General features: G+C 39.6%; 1 protein-coding gene across 2 annotated transcripts; it reads right to left on the bottom strand.

Annotated features, from left to right (window-relative positions):
• Window positions 1-442: 442 nt before the first annotated feature.
• On the bottom strand, window positions 443-4,694 carry LOC112795528 (4-coumarate--CoA ligase 1). Of its 2 annotated transcripts, none has more exons than XM_025837486.3 (5): window positions 2,399-4,694; window positions 1,705-1,903; window positions 1,309-1,522; window positions 1,122-1,227; window positions 443-838 (listed from the first exon to the last, which is right to left on the bottom strand). In XM_025837486.3, exons 1-5 carry the CDS (start codon window positions 3,410-3,412, stop codon window positions 719-721), a joined length of 1,653 nt encoding a protein of 550 aa, XP_025693271.1. In that variant the 5' UTR covers window positions 3,413-4,694; the 3' UTR covers window positions 443-718. The 2 variants fall into 2 exon arrangements, with proteins under 2 accessions (XP_025693271.1, XP_025693272.1); XM_025837487.3 differs by having other exon boundaries at window positions 1,106-1,227; window positions 2,399-3,786.
• Window positions 4,695-20,862: the final 16,168 nt, after the last annotated feature.

The raw sequence follows: 20,862 nt of genomic DNA, 5'->3' as shown, positions 1-20,862 counted from the left end.
AGATCTTCTGTTTTTATTTTACACAGGCTTGTAGGCCTTTGTCCTTGTGGGTTTCAACGATTCGTTGGCTCACTGTTGAAATGTTTTAGGTGATTAGCGTTGACAAAATTTCAAATAACAAATGCCCACTGGATTCCCCTAATGACAAGATCCAATTGAACATAGAAGGAAGTTTTCGCAATCAGCTTAATTAAAGATAGGCTTTAGATACAACTGTTTTTTGGTCGTAATGTATGCAATTGTTAAACGAAGTTCTTGACGGGTTATTTTTCTGAAGATATATCATCAGTACTCGGTAGAAACAAAATGTTCAGCAACTCTTAGTTTTGTTTTTTGTTTCGTGTGTTCGTTTTTTTTTTAAAGCTATCATAGTTGATACCATTAAGATATAATATGTAAAGCCAGGTTTATATTTTTTTTTTTAAGGGGGGAAGAGAAAGCCTTTGATTGAATAAAACATTGCGCTTGATTGTTCTAAAAAGTATTGGACATAAAAAGAACACGTCTCACCTCACATTAATTAGTTATACATGGCTGATATGATACCACACGTATCCTAATGCTTGGTCTAAAGGCTGAAGCCTGGCGTCTGCTGTTTTCTTCAGTTAGAAGATAATTGAAGCTTAAGCGGGGAGCCAAGCCATGGTATGTAAATATGGAATATAATACAAATTTGTGTAATATTTATTGTATTATGGAAATGGTAATATTAACGAATTCAATTTGGAAGAGGTAGTGCGAGCCTTGCCCTTAGATCCTTTCGTAATATTTTGCCGGAGGGTGACTTGGGAATGGCATCAACGAAGAAAACTCGGTTAATTCTCTTGTAAAACACCACCTGCCACCAATGAAGTTGTTAGATACACGAATAAATATATGGTTTACATCTAATTTTGTCAAGGGTCGGTGCTCTAACAATTTCCATGTGTCCTAAATGTAAATGAAAATGACTGATAGATGGTGAAAACTTAGGTGCAGTCGACTTCTTATAAAATTAATAACTGAGAACCGTTAGATGAAAATTTAGTTAAATCAGTCAAATTAAATCATCTAACGACTCTTAGTTATTAACTTTAAATAAAGTTGACTTTAGCTGTGTTTTCACCTTGATAGATATTGACCTGTTTGGAAACGAATTGCTTAATCTCATCCTCAGTTGTGTCACTGTGACCATTTGCTCTCACGACAAATGCAACTGGCACCTCACCGGCCGCTTCATCTTTCATCCTGCAATGCACGCAACATATATTATGTTATTGAAAATGAAAATTCAAAGTTGAAAAAATACAAACATGACTGAGTACTTACGGGACAACAGCAACATCAGAAATTTTAGGATGGGAGAGAAGGAGGGCTTCCAGTTCAGCAGGAGCAACTTGGAAACCTTTGTATTTGATCAATTCTTTGAGCCTATCAACGATGAACAGCTCATCATCGTCGTCGATGTAACCGATGTCACCCGTGTGCAACCACCCTTCCTTGTCAATTGTTCTCTCTGTTGCCTCTGGATCGTTTAGATAACCTACACATACACCATTCACATCTCTATTATTACTGTCAAATCACTCAAATGTCAACCCACCAACCACCACGTATTGCATATTTTATTATTCCAAAAAAAAACAAATCAGTATAAATGTATTGGCAAGTGATACCACGAAAAAAGTGTGGTATATAGAAAAGCATCAATTAGGTAGCAAGTACCTTTCATGATCTGGTGGCCCCTAATACAAATTTCACCCGGTTGATTTCTCGGGAGAGATTTTTCGGTTTCAGGATCAACAATCTTCAACTCAGCGTTTCTGACGACGGTGCCACATGCACCTGGTTTTCCATCTATGGCTTCTTTGGCGAATGTTAAGCACATTGTTAACACTGGACCAGCCTCTGTCATCCCATATCCCTGTTGCATTCATTTGTATCGCTTTAAGCTCTTGTACTAAGAAATTGAAATTTGAAATTCAAAGTAAGAAACATGTTTTTTAATGCTTTAAATTACGTGCCACATGTCAACCGTACATTTTAGCTAAATGGAGATGCAGTGAAAGTAAAACAGACAACACCCAACCTGAACCATTGTTTCCGAAAGAAGACAGAATATATGTTTGATTTTTCCTAGCCACAAATAAATTAGTACCATTCATATTTATTTATGGCAAATTTAATGACTTTTTTTCGTTTTGAACTAAAAAGAATTAATTATTTTATATATTTGTTTTCATAAGATTTGTGTGTCGAGGAGCCGGGTCCAGCAAAATAGAAAAATGAATACGAGTTATGAAAGGAATATCCCTTCCCAAATATATTTGATGAGGGTCAGATCTGAATAATAATATATAGAGATTAAGAACTCCATAATAACAAACAAATATATTTTTAATGAAAATAAAAAGAATACCTGCCCAAGCTTGGCGTTGGGGAATTTGAGGCGGACGGTGTCTTCAAGGTCCTTGGCGAGGGGAGCGCCGCCGGATTTAAGGACTCGGATGGAAGAAAGGTCGTAGTTGTGGAGATCCGGGCACTTTGCAATGGCGAGAATGATGGGAGGCACGACGGGGCAAATGGTGACCCGATGCTTCTGCACCAAGGCGAGGAAGGCAGTGATCTCGAATTTGGGCATCAAGACGATGGCAGCCTTGGCCCTGAGGCCGCAGAGCAGGACGGAGTTGAGGGAGTATATGTGGAACATGGGGAGCACGCACATGATCACATCCTCGCTGTGATAGTAAAGGTTTGGGTTCTCTCCGTCCACTTGCTGCCCCACGCTCGTCACCAACCCCCTGTGACTCAGCATCACACCTTTCGGCAGTCCCGTTGTTCCCGACGAGTACGGCAGCGCCACCACGTCCTCCGGGCTGATCTTCACCTCCGGGATGTCTTCCTCGTCGGCCTCTTCCAGCTCCGAGAAATGCAGGTGCCCCTCCGGGGGAGTGTCCACGAACACCAGGCTGAGGTGGCCGTGGAGGTCCTTCACCTTGTCGTAGTAACTGGACTGCGTTACCAGCAGCCTGGCGTTGGAGGCCTTGGCCTGCTTGGCTATCTCGGCGGCCGTGAAGAACGGGTTGGCGGCGGTGGCGATGGCGCCGCGGAACGATGCGCCTAGGAAGGAGAAGACGAATTGAGGGCAGTTTGGGAGCAGGATCATGATGACGTCACCTTGGCGGATTCCGTGTTTGTGGAGGCCTGAGGCGACTCTTCTGGCCTTGAGGTCGACGTCGGAGTAGGTGAAAACTTGTCCGGTTGGGGCGTTGATGAGGCAGGGACGCGTGGCGAAGTCCGGAAGGTTCTGGAAGATGTAGGAATGGAGGGGAAGGTGGTTGGGGATGTAGATGTCTGGAAGGCTGGACTTGAAGATGAATTCCTCCTCCTCCTTCTTGTGTTGTTGTTGCATCGTTTCTTTGCCAATAGCCATAATATTAAAGGCAGAGAAAGATAGGAACGGTTCTGATCTCTGCTGAGCAGAATGGGGAGGGTGATGAGTGTATTTATTTGTAATAAGATGCACCAAACATGACAGTGATTAATTAAAAATGATGATGATGGATTGGTTAAAGGGCGGGGGTTGGTGAAGGGATAAAATGGAGATTAAGGGGGGAAAGGAAAACAAAATAAAATTGAAACGACAAATAATTCCTACCGTTTGGTTGCAAGTAAACGGAGGGGTTGGTGAGATTAGTCCTTTTCTCTTTGCCCTACACTCCTCTTCATATCTTTTCTTATTATTTTATTACTACAATTGTTTTCATTTTTAATGAAATCAGTGTTTTCTCTTACACTCGAGTCTTGAATTAATGCCTCATTTTGGTCTGTGCTGCCTTTTTAATTGAACGAGCATCATTTATTTCTTTTTTCGACCAAATTTAAGAATCAATAAAGGATACCACATTTTCTCTTCTCATACAACATGATTTGCTAGGATGACCATAAAATGGATTGGAGTCCCAATTTCTCCCAATTTAGATTGTCAACTGTCAACTCCCATTCACCTACCGCACCCATCATTTTTTATTTCTTTATTTTTTTTTTAAAAAAATTGTTTTTGGCATATGAACCTACCGCACCCCAACATTATTGGCCATGTGGAAGCTACCTCACTATGACGATATCAGCAATCATTTAACATGGTTTTGAAGGTATTGCCCCAAAAACAAATAAGGCTTTACGAACTTCAGCCCATTCAACCTTGAACAGGCCCACAAATCACTCTTACCCACTACGCTTCTCATGAATCATTTCATTACCAGGCCTTTACTGGACTGTAACTTGTTTCTCTTTCGTGTTGGAGCCTATTTAGCCATCTTCAATTCTTTCGATTTGATTCTGTTGAAGCAGTAACAATCAAATGAGATAACTGTAAGTTCCAAAAAAAAAAAGAAGGAAAAGAAGAGATAATTGCATCCCTGCTTTTGCTTATTATGGAATAAAACAAACTTAGTCAAAATTTAAAGTGTGATGCAAGTGAGATAATTGAAGAAGGAGTAGGATGATGAAGTTAGCTATTGATGGCCACCAACTCAAATTCTTTAGTAGTTGAAGTAACTTAGCTTATGGTGCTTCACACGTCAATGAAACACAACACATGTAATTAATGTAATTAAATTAATAATGGGCATTGATGACTTATTTGGTCATATCGTCACACAGATCTGATCTAGATGGTTTGAATTTCATTTGATGCTTCTAAGCTGATTGCTATATATATATATATATATATATATATATTAACCACCGATAATTCTATCCTCGGAATATACATCTATGATTTTTGCATTGGATGCGTTATATATCTCTTAAGGAATTAATTTCTGGATTCTTTCATATAATAAGTTCACATATACACTCTTACTATCATCAACAATGTGAAGATCCCGGATACTTGATGACGTATTGTTGAACCTAACAACAAAAGAAAAAGATAAGAATCTATGTATGGTAATGATATGGTGTTTTACTTAATTTGCTTATAAAACTTATCCTGAGAACAATTTAGATCGTCCATTCAATCCACTGCTAAGTTAACTTGATATAACTCTCTCTTTCTTTGAACAAAAGAAATTGGATCAAAAGCATTTTTAGAGAAGTGCTAGGGTCAACAATTTTTATGATTTGTAATCATTAAGTAATCATCTATTTTTAATAGTGTGTGATTTCATCAAATGGTGTGAAAATTGGGATTATTCATTTTTTTTACTGATTATATACTGGTCAGAATTTAATAAAGTTGCTGTCCCTAGACTTTTTCTAATATTTATTCTTAATATATTAGTGCAATATAGACCGTAGTTAGTCTTTAATTTACATTTAGTTCTTGCTTTTCTTGGTCTAATTACTTTAAATAGTTCTAAACAAAGCACGGAAAAGCACTAATCCAAAGTTCTTATCCTTTGATTGTTTGTGAGACTGATGATAGCCTCGACGCCTTCATCTTGGTTTCTTCTCAAATTGCTAAAGCAAGTCGGTCAAGTGTCATTGATCTTCTAAACAAATTGCTGAGATTATTTACTTGGATCTGAATTTTATTTAAGTTTATTGTATGTACAAAGCAGAATTTAAATTCCTGTAACACTTGATTAAGTAGACGAATAAACTGATCACTGGATCAACCAAGTTGATTGTTGAAGAAGAATTTAATGTTTGCTATGATGTGTTAGTGTCGTCATCCTTTTGCTTCTTTGTTGTTATATATATCAATTCATGTACTGATGTACCAACGATTTATATCTTAACAGTGAAGGAAAAGTTATTGCCCAAAAAGTGGCCAATAATTCATTTTCTTTAGAAGAATATTTCGGAAAAGAAAACAATAATTAAGTTGACAATTCAAACCTTTATGTATATCTGTACAATTGGTAAATTAATAAGCGAGATTATTATATATATCTTTGAAGGGAAAAAAAATAATAATAAGCGAGATTATTCCAAGTTTCTTAGCTTAGACAACACCTACTACTTGTTAGAGTGCTTAATGATGGAAGGTGAGGGGCTTATGCCAATCTTCCATAGTGCTCTGACATTCCTATGAATCTTCTTCATCCCAATGATTATGTATGTGAACCCACGCACACCAAATCCATGCATAGTAATTGTTTATTATGCACTTTAATTATTAGAAAGGAGACATTGGCCTAAAATTTCGATATATATATATATATATATATATATATATATATATATATATATATATATATATATATATATATATATATATATGTATTTACGGTTCCTTTCTCATCCTTTGTATATATGTTAAAAACTAGGGAGAATTAATAGTAAGGACTATGAGTAAAGATTAATTATAAAGAGAGATCAAATATACTAAAATTATTAATAATGACCATAATAAGTTTTATTTAAAGAGAAAGATCATGTTATTTTTTATTAAGTGACAATATTATTTTTTAATATAATATTTTTTTTCTCATCTATCATATTTCACCTTTTTAAAATTAAGTTCTTAAATTTATAGTTTCACTATTTTATAATCTTTTTATTATATTTGTAATTCATGAACCCGATTTATTTTATCCTATCATCATGGATTGGATGAACCTTTCAACTTATTTGTAATCTCACCGTTATTTTTGTGAGTTTTATTTATTTGGAGAAGTCTTTCACAAATACATAAATAATGAATAAATCTAAAAAATTAACATTTTATTATCTAACATTAATAATTTTTTATAATTAAATTTATTATTTTAATTCTAATTTTTTAAAAGATTTGAAATTTTTTAAAATTAAGATCTATATTTTAGAAGTTAAAATTTAAAATTTAAAAAGTAAGATTAAAAAAATTGACTCCTAATTAAACTCGATAAAAGGTTAGTAACATTCTATAAGTTTTTTATTTAAAAAATTCATTTGTCATCGACAAATGATAACTACGTACATAGACTAGCTTCTCAACTAATAATATTTTAGATTGATGAAATTAGTTCATCCAAAATCAATTATAACTATATATGTGAACACAGACTCTTGGCCATAATCTCCTTGTTGCAACTCTTTTGATAATTAAAAAGAGAAGTTTTCTAAAAATTGGGTTGGAGGTGCTAAGCATAACGTAGTAAGAAATCTTGATCACAATAAAAAAGAATGATAATATTAAAAAATATTATGAGTCATTTTATAAATTTTGTATTTTCTTATTCTTAAATAAATTTTATTAGGTGTTGTATAAGAATTTTAGTTTAATTAGTCCTTTTGAATAATTAATATGTGCTAATGGTTCTTTATGATAATTTTCTCTAAAAACTATAAAATGAGAGTTATTTTCCTGGTAAGTTTCTTACTTAACTGTTTAGAAATACACTACAATAAAATTGGAAATAAAATCAGTTTAGCAAGCGTACATATTACTATATTATATAAAATTGAAATTCGATCATGTTCTGTTAACTTATAGCTTGATTTTTATTGTATATTATAAATCATAATTCAATTTTATTTTATCTTATTTTTGAGTATGTAATTGATCAAATTAATAACTATTATTACCGACTTAATAATACAAATAGTTATGATATTAATATCATTTACCTAATGTTTATATATAAATATTTTCTTCTTTTTAAAATTTTGAATTATTTTACTATTCTAATATACTTTTGAGAAATGCTACACATACAAGTCTTACAAGTTGGTATAAACCCAACAAAACACACGCGCCTTACTCCCACATTCAAGAGTAAATATACGCACGTTATTTAATCACTTCCTGTTTCCAAAGCGCGCTATTCACCATGCATTATGAACGACTCTTTTTCTTCTTCCTCCATGAAAACGAGTTTCTTACCAAATTTGTTCGATCTCCTTCGTGCGTTCTCTCTTCGCCTTTTCATTCGTTGTTTTACCTACGTTTATCACTGGTATTTTTGCTTCGTTTTTTTCGATTTTCATGGTTTCTGAAATCAAGTTTTGAAATCGTTTTGAAAATAATGGAACTTCAGAAACACACCCAAACGATTACAGAAATGCACCCAAAGGATTACAGAAATATACCTGTTCATACCCTGACCCAATGATAATGGCCCAGGTCCAAATAGAAAGGCCTAATCCGAAGAATTAAGCCTGGCTAAGCGCCGACCTTCATACAAGAAGTCGGTGTCGACTACGACTTACTGCGAAAAAGTCGGACATGAGGTTAGCTGGCGGATAAACACTCATTTGAATGAGTAACCGCCCCTAAAATCTCTCTAACCGCTTCATCAAGCCATATCTTAACCTCCCTAAGATAAAGGGACGGTTAACACCCAAAAGATACGGCACTACTCCAACGGTGGTTATTGGCTCACCACTACAAATACACTGACACCCCTCAGGTATCTCTAAGCTCAATACTCTCTAGACCTGCTCACACTCTTGCTAACTTAGGCATCGGAGTGTCTTTGCAGGTACCACCCCCTCTCCTCGTACAAACAAGTCGGACGGAGTCACCCGAGTTGCGCATTCATTCGGAAATCTCCTCCTCCACACCTTTGAGCCAACCTACGCCATCTACTCTATTAATCTCCGGTTACCTACCGTAACATTGGCGCCGTTGCCGGGGACCCGAGAGATCATCCATCGATGGCAGACAGATCCCACGAAGAAGGCCATGTGGAGACAGATTCTGAACAAGAGAATCTGGACACAGGCAATAACAATGCGGACCTCGCCCTCCACTAGGAAGTTGACAATCAGCATAGAGAAGGCACCTCCGGAGTGAAGAACCCGAAGGTAAATTCCTCAGAAGGGCGCGAATCAGAAAAAGGAGGACCATCCATGTAACTGAACTCATGGGATTAATCCACAGCCGCCTGGAACAGTTAGAACACGAGCGGGAGCGGCAAAAGGAAACCGAAAAGAGCCTAAAAGAGGAGATGGAATGACGAAAAGAGTTGGAAAGAAAACTCTTGAAGTTAGAATCCTCCCTCAAAGGTTGTAACTCCCGTGATGAACAAGAAGAACTGCCTTTAGGTGGGGAGGATCCTTTTAGCGAGGACATAATGAGAGCAAAGGTTCCGAAGAACTTTAAAAGCCCTGACATGGACCTCTACGATGGAACCACGGATCCAAAGCATCACCTGAGTAATTTCAAAAGTCGGATGTATCTAGCCGACGCTTCCGACGCTACGCGATGCAAAGCTTTTCCGACCACTCTATCAAAAGCAGCGATGAAGTGGTTCGACAGCCTCCCCCCGAGGTCGGTTACTAGCTTTGAAGACCTCTCAAGGAAGTTTTTGATGAGGTTCTCAATCCAGAAAGACAAAGTGAAACATGCACCGAGCCTCCTGGGAATAAAACAGGAGGTCGGAGAATCTTTACGAGCCTATATGGAAAGGTTCAACAAAGCTTGTTTGGAGATCCAAGACCTGCCCATAGAGGCAGTCATAATGGGGTTAGTCAATGGGCTCAGAGAAGGTCCCTTCTCACAGTCCATATCTAAAAGACACCCCGTTTCTCTAAGTGATGTACAAGAAAGAGCTGAAAAGTACATCAATATGGAGGAGAATACCAAATTGAGAGACCTGAGTTGGCGACCTGGACCCCCTCCCTCAACTAAAGAGAGGGAAAGGAAAGCTAAGAAAAAGGAAGAACTCGGTCTCGAGAGGCCAAGGAAATATCACTCTTATACTCCCCTAAAAGTTTCCATAGTGGATGTATACAGAGAGATTTGCAACACTGAAAGATTGCCACCCCCTAGACCCATTAAGAATAAAAAAGGGGGGAGCCGCAGCGATTATTGCGAGTACCATAAAATATATGGTTACTCCATAAACGACTGCTACGACCTTAAGAATGTGATAGAAAAGCTGGCTAGAGAAGGTCGGCTTGATATATATCTCATAGAAAGGTCGGACAGTCATGGAAAGAGAAAGCGAGATGATATGGATAGAAGAGACCCACCACCGCAGACCCCAGAGAGACATATCCATATGATCTCAGGAGGATTTGCGGGAGGGGGACTCACCAAATCCTCTCGCAAAAGACATCTCAAAAGAGTCTATCAGGTCGGGGAAGAGTCACCCGACCTTCCTACCATTTCATTCACAAAAGAAGATGGGCAAGAAATAATCCCTGGACATGATGATCCAGTGGTAATAACTATGATCCTAGCAAATGCCCATCTCCACAGAACCCTAGTAGACCAAGGAAGCTCGGCGGACATTCTTTTCAAGCCTGCTTTCGACAAGCTAGGGTTAGAGGAGAAAGAGTTAAGAGCATACCCCGACACCCTATACGGATTATGGGACATGCCAATAAAACCACTAGGATTTTTGTCCCTTCACACCACTTTTGGAAAAGGGGAAAAATCAAAGACTCTGAGCATAGACTTCATAGTCATCGACGTGGGGTCAGCATATAATGCCCTAATCGGCAGAGCTACCCTTAATCGGCTCGGAGCTGTGGTATCCACTCCCCACCTTTGCATGAAATTCCCGACCTCAGCGGGGATAGCAACGGTAAGGGGAGACCAAAAATTGACAAGAAAATGCTACAATGAAAGCCTAAATCTGAGAGGAAAGGGCAAAGAAGTTCACACAATAGAGCTCGGCGGCGCAAGGGCCAGAGAAAAGCTGCGACCACAACCGGGAGGAAGAACCGAGGAGATACAGGTCGGTAACGAGGAAGGAAAAAACACTTATATAGGAGCCAACCTAGGAGAAACCCTAAAACAAGGGCTGGCTGAACTCCTAAAAGATAATTCCGACCTCTTCGCCTGGAAGGCCTCTGACATGCCTGGGATTGACCCCGAGCTCATGTCCCACAAGCTCTCGGTCTACCCAGGGTCCCGACCTGTACAACAAAGAAGACGCAAGCTCGGTCCAGAACGAGCCCTAATCGTAGAAGAGCAAGTACAGGCGCTCTTGGAAGCCGGCTTTATCAGAGAAGTCAAGTACCCAACATGGCTAGCCAATGTAGTGCTAGTCAAAAAACAAAATGGCAAATGGAGAATGTGTGTCGACTATACCGACTTAAATAAGGCATGTCCCAAGAACCCTTATCCCTTGCCAAATATTGATACCCTAGTAGATTCCAGCTCGGGGTACCAATACTTATCGTTCATAGACGCCTACTCGGGATATAATCAAATCCCGATGTATGAGCCAGACCAGGAGAAAACGTCATTCATCACACCCAGAGCTAATTTCTGCTACGTGGTCATGCCATTCGGATTGAAGAATGCAGGAGCCACATATCAAAGGTTGATGAATAAAGTGTTTTCCCCTCACCTAGGGACCCTAATGGAAGTATACGTCGACGACATGCTGGTAAAAACCCAGAAAGAAGTCGACCTCTTGTCCGACCTCTCACAAGTCTTTGATACCATAAGGCTGCATGGGATGAGACTAAATCCCGCAAAATGCGCCTTCGCGGTGGAGGCAGGAAAGTTCCTAGGGTTTATGCTAACACAAAGAGGGATTGAAGCCAATCCCGATAAGTGTAGAGCCATCCTAGAAATGAGAAGTCCGACTTGTTTGAGAGAAGTCCAGCAGCTCAATGGCCGACTTGCAGCCCTCTCCAGATTTTTGGCAGGATCGGCACTAAAATCCCTCCCACTATTTTCTTTATTAAGAAAGGGATGCCAATTCGAATGGACTCCGGAATGCGAGGAAGCGTTCCAAGAGTTCAAAAAGTTTTTAAGCCAACCTCCTATCCTAACCCGACCAGTACCGGGAAAAGACCTCGTTCTGTACTTATCCGTAGCAAACAGGGCTGTCTTGTCAGCCCTGATAAAAGAAGACGAGGTCGGACAACATCCAGTCTACTTGATCAGTAAGGTTCTACAAGGCCCTGAACTAAGGTACCACAAACTAGAAAAGTTTGCCTACTCCTTAGTAATAGCCTCACGAAGGCTACGACCTTACTTTCAAACTCACAGAATAAGAGTTCGTATGAACCAACCCATGAAGCAAATCCTCCAAAAGACGGATGTTGCAGGGAGAATGGTCCAATGGGCAATAGAGCTCTCCGAGTTCGATTTGAGATATGAAACTCGGACAGCAATTAAAGCCCAGTGCCTCGCCGACTTCGTGGCAGAATATGCAGGGGATCAAGAGGAAAAACCGACTACATGAGAACTCTATGTAGACGGATCCTCCAACAAAACGAGAAGCGGCGCAGGCATAATATTGGTAGATGAAAGAGGAACCCAGATAGAGGTCTCCTTAAAATTCGAATTTCCGGCTTCAAATAATCAGGCAGAATATGAAGCCTTGATCGCTGGACTAAAGTTGGCAGAAGAAATCGGTGCTACAAAGGTGATGATATACAGCGACTCGCAGGTGGTGACCTCCCAAATAAGCGGAGAATATCAGGCAAAGGACCCTAACATGAAGAGGTACTTGGAAAAAACTTTGGAATACCTTGGGCGCTTTGCAGAAACCGAGGTCAAACACATAACTCGGGATCTAAATAGCAGAGCGGATGCCCTATCCAAGTTAGCAAGTACCAAACCAGGAGGGAACAACAGAAGCCTGATCCAAGAAACCCTCCAAGAGCCCTCGGTAGAAAAAACAGAAGACAAGCAAGAGGTACTTGAGGTAATCAGTCTAGACCTCGGATGGATGAACCCCCTAGTCGAATACATGAAATTCGACATCCTCCCTAAAGAGGAAAAAGAAGCTAAAAAGATCTGAAGGGAAGCACAACACTATACCTTGGTGAGAAATATCCTCTACAGAAGGGGGATATCGACACCATTGTTAAAATGCGTGCCGACCTCAAGAACCGCCGAAGTATTGGAGGAAGTACATAGTGGGATCTGCGGAAATCATCTCGGAGCAAGGTCACTAGCCAGGAAAGTAATCCGAGCTGGATTCTACTGGCCGACCTTGCAGAAAGACGCCACAGAATTTGTGAAAAAGTGTCAACCATGTCAGATGCATGCAAATTTCCACGTAGCTCCACCAGAAGAGCTCATCAGTATCACTTCTCCATGGCCTTTCGCAAAATGGGGAATGGATTTGTTAGGTCCTTTTCCCCAAGCGCCAGGACAAGTCAAATACCTGATCGTGGGGATAGATTACTTCACAAAGTGGATAGAAGCAGAACCATTGGCCACCATCACCGCTCAAAGAAGTCGCATGTTCCTCTACAAAAATATCATCACAAGATATGGGATACCTTATTCCATTACTACAGACAATGGAACCCAATTCACCGACGCCACCTTTAGAAGCTTAGTAGCCAGTATGAAAATCAAACATCAGTTCACCTCGGTAGAGCACCCACAAGCCAATGGGCAAGTCGAGGCAGCCAATAAAGTCATACTGGCAGGGCTAAAGAAGAGACTACAGGAAGCAAAAGGAGTTTGGGCTGAAGAACTCCCTCAGGTGCTATGGGCTTACAGGACAACTCCCCAATCCGCCACGGGAGAAACACCTTTCCGACTAGTCTCTGGCGTAGAAGTCATGATACCAATAGAAATCAACGAGCAAAGCCCAAGGGTAGTTCTCCATGACGAGGTCAGAAACGTACGAGGACACAAAGAAGAGCTCGACTTGCTCCCCGAAGTCCGAGAAGATGCCCGGATAAGAGAAGCAGCCTTGAAACAAAGGATGACTACAAGGTACAACAAAAAAGTCATTCGAAGAACATTCGCCCCTGATGACTTGGTCTCAGAAACGACATTGGAGTCAACAAATCAGGAGAAGGAAAGCTCGCCGCAAATTAGAAGGGACCATACAAAGTCAATGAAGTTTTAGGAAAAGGTTATTATAAAGTAACCGACCTGAACGGCACTGAATTACCAAGGTCGTGGCATGCTTGTAATATGAAAAGGTACTACAGTTAAAAGCGAACTCTACTCCCTGATGTACTCTTTTCCCAACTTCATGATTTTTTCCCAAAAGGGTTTTTTCTGAAGAAGGGTTTTTAATGAGGCATCATAGTAGAGGCTAAGGGAAGATAGGCTATAAAAACCCTTAGTAGCAAGAAGGTACCTCCCCAATAAATAAAGATCTTTTTCATCTACAATATCTCTTATAAAATCCTTTTTATTTTTCATAAAGTCTTTCTACGAAACGCACCGACTTAAGCTCGACAAAACGTGAAAATCCCATGAACCGACCTAGATGGTCGTCAGGATAAAACGACGAGGTACAAGTCGGTGTAAAGAGGTTATATGAGTGAACGTGAAAACTCGGGGACAATCCGACTCACAAGTCGAAATGAGAACCCGAGTAGAAAAGCTCGGAAATGCTCCGACCCGTAAATCGGAGCGAAGAACCGAGTATAAGAGAAACGCATCGCAAAAATAACCTAAGTCATAAGAACTCGCTAAAACAAAGTCGAGTATAGGGGATAACAAAAAGAGATGGGAAAACCTAGGAAAGGTTTAAAGACTGTCCCAAAGGTCCTTAAACAAGAAGCTCAGAAAAACAAACAAGCCAAAAGGGAATGTTTGCAAGAAAAGATCAAGGGAACATCAAAAAACCAAAAAGCATGCACGCATAAGGTAATCCAAACCCTTATCCCAAAAGGGTATCCATTTTGTTAACTTAAAAACCCTCATCAAAAAAGGGTACTTTTTAAATATTTTGTTTACGGCCTGGGAAGGCCAGAAGAAATTGTTCAAACTGCACAACTAAGAATAAATAAATAAAGAGTTTAAAAATGGGGGGCCCACAGGCCGGACCCCCAAATAGCCAAAGATCATTTTTTCACAGCAGACGGGTCACCACCACCAGAATCGGGAGGAGCGCCACCAGAAGCATCCATGGGAGATGAAGAGATTGGAGGAACCATTGAAGTACTCGGAGCATCTTTAGAGCGAGGAGGAGACTCAATAATCCTCTGCCCCCGAGTCTTCAACTCTGATTCAGAAACAATTACGGGGGCAGGAGGATCTACGATGGCACCATCAATGACAACTTTGTCAGGATGTAAAGGAGAAAGATCCAAGTCGGGAGCAATAACTCTGACCTGCTCCAGGAAGATCCTCCAAGACTCCTCGGCACCACCGGCAATGGAGTCCTCCAACTCCTCATATGCTTTTCGAGAATTCAATAGGTCAGTCTTCACAGACACAAGATCTTTGAATAAGCTTTGATAGCTAGCCTGCGCCGTTTTCCTCAAATCCATCTCCATGTTGCATTGGGCCTGCAAAGCCTTCCCTTTCTCCCGGAGGGTATCTCTCTCCTCCCTCAGCTTGGCAATTTCCTTCTTCAACTCTCCCTCATGCTCTTGATATGCGCGAAGCCTTCCTTCCAGCTCCTCGACCCTCGAGGTCGTCTCTAAAGAGCTGAGAGGGGCCCTCTCAAAGATATCCAAGAGCTTGCCACAGACCCCCCGCCGCTTTGAGACTCTCCTAGATCATAGTGGTAAGGTGGCCCCGAACAGACATATCATCCATGCCTATACGAGCATGAGGATAGATATTCTTTCGGACGAATGCAAGAGCATCCGCTTTAACCTCCCCAGAGGAGCCAGACTCTAAGGTCTTGCGCTTCTTGGGATCAGGAGAAGGTCGGACGATGGAGGGCGGCTGAGAGGGAGCTGAAGAAGAAATCACCATGGGGTTAGAAAGAGTCCCAACATTCCGAGGAGGAGGAGGAGGAGAGATAACCCTGGCACCACCAGACCGAGCGCGAGACTTAGCTTTGGCCTCCTGGACCCTCTGGAAAGATTCTTGAGCGTTTGTCTTTGCCATTTCTAAAAAAGAAAACAATAGCTAAAGAATCAAACAAGTCGGAATGATCAATTAACAAGTCGGAAATCTAACAGACCAGGAAAAACTACCTAGCTGTGATTGGATAAAGGTCGGAGACCCTTGGAGAAACTTTTTAGTATCCAAATATGGGGCCCTCCCCCACACTTCTCGGAGGAACTCCATGACGGCAGCCTCTACTTCATCCAGGTCATCCAGACCATATTTCTCACAAGGGGAGGCCTCCAGCCAGTATAAAGGAAAGCGAGAAGAAGAATTATCATCCAGAAAAAAGGGGTGATGACCCTCTACAGCTTGCACTTTGAAAAAGAAATTTTTAAAGTCATGAAAAGATTCATCAAAAAGGGTAAAAATCCTCCGACCTTGTATGGCTCGGAAGGAAACCCATTGTTGTTTATTGTTTAGCCCACTAAAAGGCTTGGTCATATGAAAAAGATGAAAAAAGATTTTCAGAGAAGTCGGGAAATCCAGAGCATGGCTAATAAATTGGTAAATTTTCAAGAAACCCCAAGAGTTGGGATGAAGCTGGGTAGGGGCAACCCGACAATGCTGCAAAACAGACATCTCAAAATCTGAAAAGGGCAGAAAGACGCCCAGACGGGTGATCATGCACTCATACATAAAAAAGAAATGGGGAGCCGTCTCGTTGGCTCTCCCATGACAAACTCGGTCCTCTAAACCGGGAACAAGCAACTCATATTTAGGCTCATCCTCATCCGAAGTACAGAGCCGGTGGTGGGTGCGAAGATGAGTAATAAACTCCGCATCAACCAACGGCTCCTCCCCCAGAACAGTAACATCAACCCAATCTACGGAAGCCATTTTCTTTCTCTAAGAAAAATGAGGAAACCTACAAAGGAAAAAAGAAAAGGAAAAATCAAAAACAAAGGTCTCTAGGGAGGAGAAAAAGGAACCAAGCAAAAGTCTACAAACCTATTTTTCTACAAAGTAAAGTCATACGAAAAGTGCGAAGAAGGAGAAAGAAACTAACCTCTTTCTGGAAATGAAGGTAGGAAGAGGCAGAAGTCTCCGGAGCACGAGAATGTAGCACGAGTAAATACAACACGAGCAAAGAAAGAAGTGTGAAAGATTGCAGAAACGGAAAAATGAAAGAGAGGGAAAGTATTTATAAACATGCTAGGGGGCATAATGGTAAAAACGGAGCAGTCATTAATGAGAGTGCACCGTTACCAAAGCCATCAATCCCTAAGTGCATCCCTAACGGACACTACGCTTGAATAGACGTAACTGTCAGAAACAAAAGGTCGCGAAAATCACGTCGGTTTAAAAACCCGTGTTTCCTCCAAGAAAGTCGGCTACGAACCCGAGTTAAATACTTGAACCCAAGTCCTAAAGAGATCTTGGGCTCAAGTAGGGGCACTGTTCATACCCTGGCCCAATGATAATGGCCCAGGTCCAAATAGAAAGGCCTAATCCGAAGAATTAAGCTTGGCTAAGCGCCGACCTTCATACAAGAAGTCGGTGTCGACTACGACTTACAGCGAAGAAGTCGGACATGAGGTTAGCTGGCGGATAAACACTCATTTGAATGAGTAACCGCCCCTAAAATCTCTCTAACCGCTTCATCAAGCCATATCTTAACCTCCCTAAGATAAAGGGACGGTTAACACCCAAAAGATACGGCACTACTCCAACGGTGGTTATTGGCTCACCACTACAAATACACTGACACCCCTCAGATATCTCTAAGCCCAATACTCTCTAGACCTGCTCACACTCTTGCTAACTTAGGCATCGGAGTGTCTTTGCAGGTACCACCCCCTCTCCTCGTACAAACAAGTCGGACGGAGTCACCCGAGTTGCGCATTCATTCGGAAATCTCCTCCTCCACACCTTTGGGCCAACCTACGCCATCTACTCTATTAATCTCCGGTTACCTACCGTAACAATACCCAAACGGTTATAGGAATTCACTCAAACGATTATAGAAATACACCCAAAAGATTACAGAAATACACCCAAAGGATTACAAAAATACACCCAAAATTCGTTGAAGTACACCTTATGTATAATTTAGAACTCTTTCTCTTTTTCCTCCTCATCTTCTGCTGCTTCTTCTTCTTCATTTTCTTATTTTATATTTTCATAATTCTTTTTGGGAGAAAAAAATCAAATAAAGAAGAAAAAAATACATAATGTTGCATAATCAAAAGAAGAACGAGGAGAAACACGACGATGAAACTTCAAAAACGATTTTAGAGCTTGATGTAAAAAAACAATAGAAATCGAGAATAACGAAAAAAGAAAATAGAGAAAAAAACACGTAAATGAAAAAGGAGAAAAAAGAAGGCAAGAAATTCGAAAAAGAAAACAGAATCCTTTCAAAAATTAAAAATCTGTTAAAGATGCATTTGAGCGTAATATCAATTAGAAGACTTGTAAAACTTGTATAGCAGAATCACTTGTACGTAGAGATTAATTCTATATTTTTTATCCTGACTTAAATGTTAGAATATTCATTATAGATATCTACCTATTTTTTTCCAAAAGGTCGAACTCATCTTCAGATGAAAAAATAGGGTAATTTTTTCAACAACAGGTGATAAAACAAGGATATGCATGATGATATATAAGTAAGTGGCCCACGTTGGACTGAACAATAAGACAACAACATCTATAAGTTAAAAAGCGTACGGTCGTGTGTATATATATATGTAAGTTATTATCTACATTCTACAGGTCTATACTTCATTCTATTGAATATTGACTCTGCAAAACCGACGATTTTGTTAGGATTTATTAGGTGCAAAGAGACTTCGAGACTTGAAAAGCATGACCAAAGTGACTCACCCACCATTGCCCAACCACCACCATCTATGTGTTTGTCACATTTGGAAGTTGACCAATTAAAAAACTCAAGTGGCTCTCTGTAATCAAGCTAAGTAATTAAGGGCTAGCTATGTGCAGATTAACGCTTTTTGTTTATCTTATATTCTTATTATATGATATATCCTTCTAAATAATCCTCATAAACCTCTTTTTAGATTGTATGTGCATTATTTTAGAACCGAACGATATCGAATAAGACAAAAATTCGTCCCAATCCGTTCAGTATTAGTACTGGTTACCTATACTTTCTTCAATAATATAATTAAGATGTTTAGAAAAATCCTTCACTATTCCACATAATTATTGGCTGAAAATTGCATAGTTTAGGTCCAATCCAATACGATGTAATGATGTATGTGTTATTATATAAAGACTCTTGTGTTGGTGCACTTTTCAAATTGCATACATCGTTTGCTATAGTAGTGTACTCTAGTTTGGTGCCTTGTCAAGTTGTCATCACCAAGGAAAGAATGAACCAGAATTTGACGTGTGGAAACCAATTCATTCACCATTCCTAAATTTAACCAACAAATCAAAGAAGGTGAAAACTCAGGTGAAATCGATTTCAAGTGAAGTTGATACTGAAGAGCCTTTAGATGATTGACTGATTTGATTAAATTTTCATCCAACGGCTCTTTGGTATCAACTTTAAGTGAAATCGACTTCATCTGAGTTTTCACCATTAAATAAACCTAATTTCAATGAAAGAAAATGGAATTGAAATTCCGCTCTATTTGTATTTATATCTCAAAATAATGGATATTATCCATTTTTGGATTAGCTAGTAAGAAGAATATATTTTTTTTATAGAAAAAGAAAAGAAGAAGAAGAATATTTATTTAAAGAATAAGATAACAACAGAGAATATTTAAAGAATGAAATAAAGTAAGAAGAAGAATATCAAATTTAATATATAAAGAAATGAACATATACGTCGCGATGATGTTACAAGATTAGGTAAAAGTGTTTATGGTGCGTTGGGTTTGACAATCTCCGGTTTGTGTATTTGAGATAGAGAAGAACATTGAGGAATGGACCAATTCCTGTTTAACATTTAAATCACATCAAATCATATGATTCAAGATTGTATGTCTGCTTTCCACGCCAACTAACCTTGGCACTTGGCAGTTTGGCCGACACCATGCCCCCCTTAATTACTAATATAAAATATTTGAAAATTTATGTTTTGTAAAACTCAATTAAGCATTGGTTACATAGATTTAGATTAAATGGTTTTTATGGTGGTGAGACAAGTGCGAAAGTGATAAGTTTTGGGCAGCAAGATTTAGTCGCTAAAATCCGAAGAGGATATGGAGGAGGACCACAAAGTTTTGGCCATGGATTTTTTATAATAATAAATAATAAATTTGGGGATTAAGAGAGGTCAAAGGGAAAGGGTTCCACTATGCGAATAAAGCATGAATGAATAGTATACATATGGTTGAGTGGTAGAATTTATTCCCATGAATACATGTATTATCGGAGTGAAATGACATACATCATACATGTATAGCAACAATATAATAATAATATGATAAAAGGCGTCGGTGATGTGTGTGGTTTTATAACAGAAACGAGGGAGAGAGAGAGAGAGAGTGAGAGAGAAGTGATCTCAAGAGTCCTGAGAGAGCTGCTAATTAAGGTGGTGGTTCATGTGTGAAAGAAGAGATGAAGTTGTCAGAGTGTGGTTTTCTAGAAAGCAGAGCATGGATATTTGGAGGAAGATGATTATTCTTCCTGTGAGGCGGGTATGGCGAGCACTCTATGCACGCCTCAACTCCACCAAAAACGGTTCGTTCTTCTCTCTCTCTCTCTCTCTCTCTCTCTCTCTCTTTCTCTCTAATCTCTATGGTATCAAAATTGAATTAATGAAGCAAGTTTGGTGGTGCAGGGGCAGGGCTGTTGAAGCTGGAGGATGATGTACAGACATGTGAGTATGAGGACATACAAGTGATGTGGGAAATGCTAAGAAGAACAGAGAGTGATGTCAGTATACACAAGCGCAAGCAACAGCAACAGCCTTTCTGGAGGGTCCTCAAACCGTATTGAACCTTCTTCACAATTAACTTTTACAATCTTTCATGCTTTAACTAATCATAATAAGACTCTTCTTCCAGAGTTCTGCATCTTACAATTACAGGATCACAAAACCGTCTCTTGTAAGCCGTAACTCAAAATGTACTCATTATTGTAAATATATCTCACTTTTTTCATAGCAATTAAGCAAATAACAACTTCTTGTTTTCTGCTTCTCTTTCTCCAACATAACAAGTGATTAATGGAATGGAAAAAAAAAAGTCAGTATCTCCATGTCAACTCTCATAGCTCTTCCATCAATCGCGGCTGTTACTGTAAGT

Source organism: Arachis hypogaea, chromosome 4, assembly GCF_003086295.3.
Source record: "Arachis hypogaea cultivar Tifrunner chromosome 4, arahy.Tifrunner.gnm2.J5K5, whole genome shotgun sequence".
Taxonomy (NCBI): Eukaryota; Viridiplantae; Streptophyta; class Magnoliopsida; order Fabales; family Fabaceae; genus Arachis; species Arachis hypogaea.
Note: the sequence above shows the minus strand (reverse complement) of the source record. Positions and strands in the feature narration are given on the sequence as shown.